This window comes from Triticum aestivum, chromosome 5D, assembly GCF_018294505.1.
Source record: "Triticum aestivum cultivar Chinese Spring chromosome 5D, IWGSC CS RefSeq v2.1, whole genome shotgun sequence".
NCBI classification, from domain to species: domain Eukaryota; kingdom Viridiplantae; phylum Streptophyta; class Magnoliopsida; order Poales; family Poaceae; genus Triticum; species Triticum aestivum.
The window spans coordinates 532,874,500-532,885,246 of NC_057808.1; the positions used below are offsets into that span (position 1 = coordinate 532,874,500).

At 40.8% G+C, this 10,747-nt stretch overlaps 1 protein-coding gene across 1 annotated transcript; it reads left to right on the top strand.

Annotated features, from left to right (window-relative positions):
- Window positions 1-1,128: 1,128 nt before the first annotated feature.
- Window positions 1,129-8,000, top strand: LOC123123551 (cycloeucalenol cycloisomerase). The gene is made up of 7 exons (XM_044544076.1): window positions 1,129-1,394; window positions 1,522-1,605; window positions 2,797-2,838; window positions 3,283-3,393; window positions 4,075-4,266; window positions 4,880-4,977; window positions 7,582-8,000. Exons 1-7 carry the CDS (start codon window positions 1,179-1,181, stop codon window positions 7,760-7,762), a joined length of 924 nt encoding a protein of 307 aa, XP_044400011.1. The 5' UTR covers window positions 1,129-1,178; the 3' UTR covers window positions 7,763-8,000.
- Window positions 8,001-10,747: the final 2,747 nt, after the last annotated feature.

Sequence of the window (10,747 nt, forward strand, 5' to 3'; positions counted from 1 at the left end):
GATTTTTAATATTTTTAAATGTATATGCTATTTCAAATGAGTATAACAAAAATATAACATATATTATGTCGTGTAATTAAGGCCTTAATTAGGGCATTAGGCTATGAAAACTTATAGGTCTAGATCCAATATATGAATGGACTTAAGTCACAAAGTTTGTCAGAGTTTGTACTTTGTCTGAGACCATGTAGCTAGGAACAACCGAGAACTATAATCGGCAACGGATCAAACCAACTCAACAGCCCTTTAATATGTACTCCCTCAGTTCCAAAATAATGGAAGTTCTGGATTTCTCCTAAGTCAAACTTGCTTAAGTTTGATCAACTCTACAGAAAAATGTGCTAAGATCTACAACATAAATATATATGAATTTTTTTTCGGTACACCCCCCTTAAAAGTTGGCACGGATCTTAAAGTTACTTAAAAGGCTATCACTGTATTAGCTTGCAGATTAGACATATTGAATATATTGATTTGGATACAAAAGATTATATTATTCTTTTTGATTGAAAGGGTGCCTTGTAATCTTCATGTTTAATCTGCATCGAAATCCGTAAGCTTTTTAAGGGGGTGTACTGAAGCGAAGTTTATATTCTACAAAGAATCTCACGAGACTAATATTTTTTGAATTGTTTGGATCGCTTACCACATGTGTCATGAGACTAATTTGATGCTTTATATGTTGACATATTTTTCTATATAAACTTGATTAAACTAGAACATATTTGGCTTAATTGTGACAAACCCAAAACTTCAATTATTTTGAAACGGGCGTAGTACATATATATTCAGGTGTCGTTACATAACGCAATCAACCAGCCGATACGAATTACGATCCTAGTATAAACTCACAAGGAAGATCTGATGCGTACGTAGGGTGCTTGATACTCACGCTACAAGATAATACTATCTTTAGCACGTGGTATTCGAAAGAGGGCGACCTGGATAGGATAGGCCATACGTACGTAGCGTACGACACTTGAGAGGTGACGAATCCAGAGAGCAGGGCGGTAGCTAGTCAGCTAGGTTGTGCAACGGACGAAGCAACACTGCCTTCCCGAACGAAGCAACAACGACGAGTATAAAAGCCGGCCGGGCTCTCAGACCTTGTAGGCTCGCAGTATCTGAAACAACAAAGTTCGTTCGATCGAGTACCTCGCCGGCAGCGGGATCGGGCAATGGCAGGGGAGTCCCTTGGCCCGCGTGCCCGGCCGACGGTGCCCTCCCCGCCTGACGCAGCAGCCCGGCGGGCGGCGGCGGGGAAGGGGAAGAAGAGAAGCGCGTGGCTGGCGGCGGACGGGAGCAAGCGGTGGGGGGAGGCCTTCTTCCTGCTCTACACGCCCTTCTGGCTCACGCTCTGCCTCGGCCTCGTCGTCCCCTTCAAGCTCTACGAGGTACACTGCCTACCTACGCTGCATGCCCTCTGGTCGATCTTGACAGCAACGAACGAAGCAAAAGCCATGTCAAGAGTCACTCGGCTCGGTTCACGGAGCATTTTTGGATTTATACTGTGATGTGCAGAGGTTCACGGAGCTGGAGTACTTGGTTATTGGATTGGTGTCTGCCGTGCCTGCGTTCCTCATCCCGCTCTTCCTCGTAGGCAAGGTACGACGTACTACTAATCTTGATCCGCACAACATCAACAACATTTGCACCTTAAAACTCAATTCAAATGATGGGCTAATATTATTTCAGTTACAATCAATATTGTCACAAACCTCATACATGCATGGTTAACCTCAATTAACACCAGGAATGTGTTCAGGTTTTCGTAAAATGAGTTTATTGGCACAACATGATCATTTGACATTATTAGCACCGCATTATTGGACACTAACTAAATATGGGACAAAAACTCTTATCGGTCACAAATATCTTTCCACAAATCATTTCTTCAAAAAAGGGCATAAAAGTGTGTTCAGAAAATTATTTTTAACCATGGGACACCAAAACAAAATTGTACAACTAATATCTAGGACTTCAGTAATATTATATCGTTAGGACCATAAGTTAAGTGTAAGAATTGACAGGTATGAGATATCTAAACATTGATTTTGGATATCCAAATATTTTTATACGTATAACTTTTTGCACAGGTAATTGTTTTTTTGCACAAATGATATGGACAAAATAGTTTTATAACCCCCACAATTTTTGCATTTAAAATATTTCCAGATAAAACTTTGCGTAATTGGTACAAATTAATTGCTTTTGTCACACACAAAAAACCATACATCAATTATTCAAAATTTGACCTCAAATGCACAGTTTTGCCCAAAATAAACAGATCATTGCACCTGATTTTTGATTTGTCAAATATTTTGCAGAACTGAATTGTACTTGAAAAAACAAACATGTTGGCAAAGAATAATTTCAAATCCTTCATAAATCATTCATAAGTTAGGTGTGGCGCCTTTTTCCCCGTTTGTTCTCTCTTCCTATCTTCCTGCCCTAGATTGTATTTCTTTTGGAGAAGAGCTCTTGATCCCCTTGAGTAGCAAGAGATTTATGCCTTGTATATGGTGCTGCTTAGTGGTTAGTGCACCAAATTGTGTCTCCTTATATGTTAGTTTACTTGGAACTGACATGTGTGTCATCATTCTTGACTCCAGAGGAACTAGAACGGTGGGTTTGCTGGTTGCTCGCATGTTTGAACAAAAGGAGTAATGTTAAAATGTCTTAAATAAATAAATAAAGCGTAAATATTCTTAGAACTCATTTTCAAACTTGTTTTTACTAATGTTGAGCACAGAGATCATATATTTGAAAGCTAACCCAATTTTTATTTCATTTCAGGCAGACAACAATAGAAGTTTGAAAGATCGTTATTGGGTTAAGGTAATTATTTTCTCTCTGGATCTTTTGTGACCCTATTTGAGTTCTAGGAATATATGTTGTCTTGGGAAACCTGATTACTGCATGTTTCATATTCTAAATATATTTGTGACTACAAATTATATGTCACTCAGTATTAATTTAGACCTACTAAAATGAAAAAGTTTGTTACAAAATTATTAAGAATAAAACTTTGGTCAAGTGACACTCCTAAAAATTTTCTGTAAGGTAAATCAACATGCTACTCAGTATTTCTGGATAATGTAGTATTTAGTGTTTATATTATTCAGTTACCGGTACTTGCTTTGTTATTGAGCTTCTAATACAAGTAACCTAAGCGGTACTTCTCATTGTTTATGGTCATCTTTATATTTGGTAAGGCAATTGTTGGTTCACTTTATATCTTCAAGACTGCTTGCTAATCCAGGGCACTTGTTTCAAATGCAGGCTAATGTTTGGATTATGGTTTTCAGTTATGTTGGCAACTATTTTTTAACACATTACTTCTTCACAGTTCTTGGTGCATCATATACTTTTCCGTCATGGAGGATGAATAATGTAAGATCATGATGCAAGAGATGATGGGTGGGGGATTGGACCTCTAGTGTCACTCTTTACTAATTTAATAGTAGTGAAGTTATGACACTGGTGCTAAAGAAATCAAGAATTTGTGTCATCCCATACCTTTATTCCAACTTCAACACTTCATATACTTCCCTCCATCCACTCTAATTGTTCAGTTGTCTGTTAATACTAGGGTTTGAGTTTCCATGTATTGAAAAAGTAGCATGCCCTAGCAGTATGAGTTCCAAGCCAGTTGTTGCCTCGTTTTGCAGCTCATTGATGCAAATTTAATTTTACGCTTGATTATAAAAATAATTTAGTTGTTACATGTTGTTAGTGCAAGTTACATAATCCTCGTTGATACGAACTACATAAACTTTCCTGGCCAAGTGAATTGGGTTAGAAGATGAACGAAGACTAGTTTTGTCTTGCCTGAACTGAACCGCTACATTATTAGAGTTTCTTGGCCGAAAGTGCAACAAAACAGAATACTCAGCGCAGTCCGCAAGTTGACCAGGACACAATACTTTGTCCATTCTACAACTTTGAGACTTTAACTACATTTCATTTATATGCATGCTTATCTTTATAGTACTAGGTATTGTTGTATACTACTACACTCTTTAAAAAAATCGAATCAACGTATTCCTTGTTGATTTTTCCTTCATATTTCAGGTACCACATACAACATTTCTCCTGACTCATGCTTGCTTCCTATTTTATCACATGGCATCAAATATAACACTTCGCAAATTACGCCACTCTACAGCTAATTTGTCGATGTCTCTTCAATGGTTGTTTGAAGTTGCGTGGATTTTAGCACTCGCATACTTCATAGCATACTTGGAGACCTTAGCCATTTCAAATGTATGTTCCAACATGTATTTCTCCCATAAATAGCATTGGTTTCTTCATGCATACTTAGACACACTATGTAGCTTTTTCCACCATCTAAAACTATTTAACTTCCCTCTGCTTGCTTATACTGGTAGTCCTCAATGATGTGTGTATTAAATCTTTAAAAGAGAACATTAGGATATATCAAATTCGTCCACATTCCAGGTTTGTAATTACAAATTAGTGGTTGATCATTAGTCATGCACTATAGAAATGCCTAATCAAAAGTTAATTTGTCTGTGCACCTAGAGGACCGAAGTGAAGAGAAGCTAGTTTAAAAAGGGGATTGGTTTATTGTTATATATAGAACGGAATCTGCACAATAGAAACTTCACAGTGTTTAACTATTGAAACTTAATGTTTCAAAAAAAATTACTCCTTCATGGATTGGTTATTGACTAGAGTTATCTCCTCTGTAAACATCTACAAGTGTTGTTTCTCAGTTCTAATTGATTTTATATGAAACATTGCATGCTTGTTTGTTTGAAGTAATATATTCTCCTTCTACATTTATACATTTTATCGTAATATATTTTTTATTCCGAAAGAAATTATCTACTGATGTTTTTTTGGACATTTGCAGTTTCCATATTATGAATTCATCGATCGGGATATAATGTACACAGTAGGCTCATTGTTTTATGCCTTATACTTCCTTGTCAGCTTCCCAATGTTCTCAAGGTAAAATGAGTAAAAAATGATCTGTTTCAAATGCTTGAGCTACTGTTTGTTTAAAAGGAATGTTATGATTTACCCCTATTCCTGTTATGCACTTTATCGATGAAGTTGTGCATTACGACAACATTTCCATACTCCTAACTTAGTCCATTTTAGCCGAAATATTTATTATACAATATATGTATGAAGAAGCCATGATAGCTTTAGTACACCAAAAATGTGTTAGTTTCAACTTGCAAGAATTTACTTGTATATTGTTTCTGCTGGGTTGATAAGAATGAGATACTTCTAGTGTCTCCTTGAGTTACCAATCACCATCCCTAACAGGAATAAATTCCGCCCTTTTATGGTAATAAATATTCTTATTCCCCTTGTCCACAAACTAAACTAGCATGATGTCATATTTATGGTAGACTAAAATCATGCATCCTTCTTGTCCTTCAAGTCCGAACTCTCTTTATTATTCCAAAGATAGGCTAGGTATTCCTTGTTTTGTGGGTGCCTTCATTAATAAGGAGACACTCTGCTATTCAATACGAATTGCACCATTCCTCTGCACCTGCAGCTGGCAACAACATATCCAACCACCCGCACATCTCGGCCTCTATCTCTCTCTAATCACATGTCACAATCGTTTTGGTAGCAGAGCCAACGATCTCTCTTGTGCCTGTTACCATGGGTGAATCTGCGAGTTTTAACGAATGCATCTCCATCACCACCCTCAAGGAATTCAATGAGCACATGCTCAGTGAGTTTAATACCCTCACCGCCATCATGTAGGAGAGTATGGCGACCATCGCGACCTTCAAGAGGAGCGGAAGGAGCAGGGCCTTGCCAATGCACACTTGAAAAAAAACTGGGCATGGAGACTCCTCTTGGCGCTGACGACACCACCGGGCTGGGGGAGGTGGCTCTCCGCATGTGACCAAGACAACGGGTGCCGCCATCAACACCGCCAACATCCATTGATGGTTGATCGCCCCGCTAGTGGCATCCGCCACATTTCTTGCTGCTAATAGTTCGTCCTGCCTCTGCCGATATTGCTCAAGGGGTGGCATGCCCTCCCCACCAATGAGCACATCGATAGTTGGACTCTCCATTATCACAAGTTGGAGTTCCCGACCTACAATGGCGACGGTCACCCGTTGTCCTGGCTTAATTGATGCGATCATTTTCTTGCAGCTCAATGCACACTAGTGAGCGAGAAAACATGGGTGGCATCCTACCACCTCACGGTCGTGGTTAACATGTGGTACTGCAACTTGGATAACAAGCATGGCCAGTCCACCTGGGAGGACTTCACACATCAATATATGCTTTACCACCCTCTCGCGGCAATCCGTTCGACGAGGTTATTTAGTTCACCTCTAGGTGTAGTGGCCGACTACGAGAAAGTATTTCTGGCTCTCGTCTCATGATGTAAGTTCTTTCCTGACGAGGAGGAACACGACACCTTCATAAGTGGTCTTTTCCAACCCCAAGGCTCCAGTTCTTCTCCTTAAGCTAATGACAGTCAGGGCCGCTGCCCGACCAAATCGTTGGAGTCACTCGTCCGGTCCTACTACCCCTCGGACGCCTTGGTTGGGGACACTTATTCGGCACCTCCCATCGTCAATCGTACATTCATTCTCTCTCTCCAAACGAGATGGAGGAGCTACGTCACCAGGGCCTTTGCTAGAACTGTGGAGACACCTTTGTCCATGGACATTGCTACAATTTTTATGTTGCTGATTACATTCTACCCTAATGATGATGAGCCTACCACTAATGTTGGGAAGAGTTGGCAACCCCAATTTTTGTTGCTGGCCTTGTTCGACATTTGCGGCTCTAGAACCATGCAGTTGCACATATCCATTGGTGGCGTCTCCCTTATGGTTCCCATCTACACTGGCTCCACACACAATGTTGTGGCGTTTGAGTTGACTAAGCGCGTGGAGATCACTTTGCACAAATGCGTGTAGCTTTCTATCGTTGTTACCAATGGCGATTGCATTACCAGCGATGACATATGTTGTGGCACTTTCATCGCCATTGACCGGGAGGCTTTCTCCCTCGACTTATACCCCATCCCACTTGGCTTGTTTGACGTTGTGTTAGGGGTCCAATGGCTCAGTACACTAGGTCATATCCTTTGTGACATTACCCAACTCTTCATGGCCTTTTGGCGCGATACTCATTGGGTCATCTGGCACGGGGAGGTGGCACCCACTGGCACACCAACACTTCTATCATCAATATGCCAGCCAGAACCTCATGGCCGAGTTGATGGGACCCTCACATTTTATCAATACCAACACAATATTGCTTCTTGCCGATACATCAAAGCATAAAAGCTTTTGGGAAAGAGAGAGAGAGGAGGGAGAGAGGGAGGGAAGGAGAGAATTGGAAGAGAGAAGACCAACACAACTCACAAGTACGTATGCCATTCTAGATAGCCGTGCTTGAACAATAGAAATGGTAGCCATATTTTTATTTTATCTTGAATAAATTCCATAAACACTAGTACTATAAGCTTGTGTTGTGACACAGAAATGAAAATTAGACGTGTCTTGCACTGGATCCCAAGTCTAAATGCAACTACATTTAACTCTATTACTTGACATTCAGGATTGATGAAAAAGCAGAGAAGTGGAGTCTGTCGAGGGTAGCCATTGATGCCCTGGGTGCAGCAATGCTTGTCACAATAATACTTGACTTGTGGCGCATATTTCTAGGGCCAATAGTGCCCATCCCTGAGTCAAGACAGTGTGCCCAACCAGGTCTTGCATGGTTCCAGGTGCACACATAGCGCATCTAATCCTCTAGCAATCCTGCAAATTCTTTGTTCCACATGTACTATATTGGACAGTGCTAGCTCTTCATAGACTATACTCATTATCACTATATAGTTTACCATTAGAGTCTAGAGGGATGTTGTAGACCTGTTATGTAAATGTGGATGATTTGTAAATCTCTTTGTTTGCTTGGTTTGTTGTTTACAAACAATCTTTGCTTCATGATTAAACCTTATTCTTGGTCATGCCACATTTTTCGGAGTAAAAAAACATCTTCATCCTTATTCAGAAATCGGATTTTGGAACACTTGTGATTACACCAATGCACTTGAATTATCTTGAGTCACATGGGGATCATCACCAAGAGTGAGCATGATACGTTGTTGTTGTGGCTGTTGTGGTGATTGTGGTTGTGTTTGTTTTTGGGCATCCAAGTGCAAATGATATTATCTCATTCATTTATGTATGCACTAGCTCTGTACATGGTATATTTTGCAGTTGGAAAACACACAGAGAGTGGTGTGTACTCGTTTTTTGAGGGAAAATTATCATGGCACACTTTATTAACATCAAATAATAATTGCACCGTACACGTGATATTGTAGAAGAAAGCTAGGTGGCTGGTCGGTCCAATTCCAAATAGAATTGAGGACCATCCTAGGACGTAGCCCAGTTTTCAAAGATGCAAAACATCACTAGCAGGGTATGTGGCCCATTATTGCCTTTATTCGACCCAAATCTAGAGCAAATGTCATTAGAGCATGATTAATAGTACGGCCAACTGATGGCTATGTGATGTTGAAATGTCTTCTATACTTAAGCTTATAGCAGGCAAGTACAATTGTGGGATATAAATATGTACTACTTCTTTGATATATGACTCATCTCACTCTATTACATAGTGTCTAGGAGCATCTGTTGTAGCTCTTCCCTCTTCTCTCTCCTCCAAATTAGCAAAAATATAATATTTAATGTCTTTCAGCCCGCCTACACCATTGATACGTCTCCAACGTATCTATAATTTACGAAGTATTCATGCTATTATATTATCTGTTTTGGATGTTTATGGGCTTTACTAAACACTTTGATATTATTTTTGGGACTAACCTATTAACCGGAGGCCCAGCCCAAATTGCTGTTTTGTTGCCTATTTCAGTGTTTCGAAGAAAAAGAATATCAAATGGAGTCCAAACGGAATGAAACCTTCGGGAGAGTTATTTTTCGAACGGAAGCAATCCAGGAGACTTGGAGTAGACGTCAGGGAAGCTTTGAGGAAGCCACGAGGCAGGGAGGCGCGCCCTACCCCCCTGGTCGCGCCCCCACCCTCGTGGGCCCCTCGTGGCTCCCCTGACCGACTTCTTTCGCCTATATATGTCCATATACCCTAAAAACATTGGGGAACAGAATAGATCGGGAGTTCCGCCGCCGCAAACCTCTATAGCCACCAAAAACCAATCGGGACCCTGTTCCGGCACCCTGCCGGAGGGGGGATCCCTCACCGGTTGCCATCTTCATCATCCCGGCGCTCTCCATGACGAGGAGGGAGTAGTTCACCCTCAAGGCTGAGGGTATGTACCAGTAGCTATGTGGTTGATCTCTCTCTCTCTCTCGTGTTCTTGATTTGGCACGATCTTAATGTACCGCGAGCTTTGCTATTATAGTTGGATCTTATGATGTTTCTCCCCGTCTACTCTCTTGTAATGGATTGAGTTTTCCCTCTGAAGTTATCTTATCGGATTGAGTCTTTAAGGATTTGAGAACACTTGATGTATGTCTTGCATGTGCTTATCTGTGGTGACAATGGGATATTCACGTGATCTACTTGATGTATGTTTTGGTGATCAACTTGCGGGTTCGGTGACCTTGTGAACTTATGCATAGGGGTTGGCCCACGTTTTCGTCTTGACTCTCCAGTAGAAACTTTGGGGCACTCTTTGAAGTTCTTTGTGTTGGTTGAATAGATGAATCTGAGATTGTGTGATGCATATCGTATAATCATACCCATGGATACTTGAGGTGACATTGGGGTATCTAGGTGACATTAGGGTTTTGGTTGATTTGTGTCTTAAGGTGTTATTCTAGTACGAACTCTATGACAGATCGAACAGAAAGAATAGCTTCGTGTTATTTTACTACGGACTCTTCAATAGATCGATCAGAAAGGATAACTTTGACGTGGTTTCATACCCTACAATAATCTCTTTGTTTGTTCTCCGCTATTAGTGACTTTGACGTGACTCTTTGTTGCATGTTGAGGGATAGTTATATGATCCAGTTATGTTATTATTGTTGAGAGAACTTGAACTAGTGAAAGTATGAACCCTAGGCCTTGTTTCAAAAGATTGCAATACCGTTTACGCTCACTTTTATCATTAGTTACCTTGCTATTTTTATATTTTCAGATTACAAAAACCTATATCTACCATCCATATTGCACTTGTATCACCATCCCTTTGCCGAACTAGTGCACTTATACAATTTACCATTGTATTTGGTGTGTTGGGGACACAAGAGACTCTTTGTTATTTGGTTGCAGGGTTGCTTGAGAGAGGCCATCTTCATCCTATGCCTCCCACAGATTGATAAACCTTAGGTCATCCACTTGAGGGAAATTTGCTACTGTCCTACAAACCTCTGCACTTGGAGGCCCAACAACGTCAACAAGAAGAAGGTTGCATAGTAGACATCAACCATCTTATTGTACTTGCCCTTAGCTCGTTTTGCTGCATTGTGGGCCTGCAGTTGGCGTTGTGGAAGTGCCCCAGTGGCCGAGATTTGTGGTGCAATGCACCCCAATACCAGCCTCCCAGCTCGACAATCCCGCCATGTAGAGCTCTCCAATACTTTGGGGGTGGGGGGGGGGGAATCCGACCTAGGTCTATTTTTTCTGACTAAAGAGTACAACAGGGGAGGTGGTCAACTACTATAGAGGTCGGCCTAATTCACGGATGGACCTCCCGAGGCCGTCTCTAGAAACTCTAGGCCTCGGTGCAAAATGC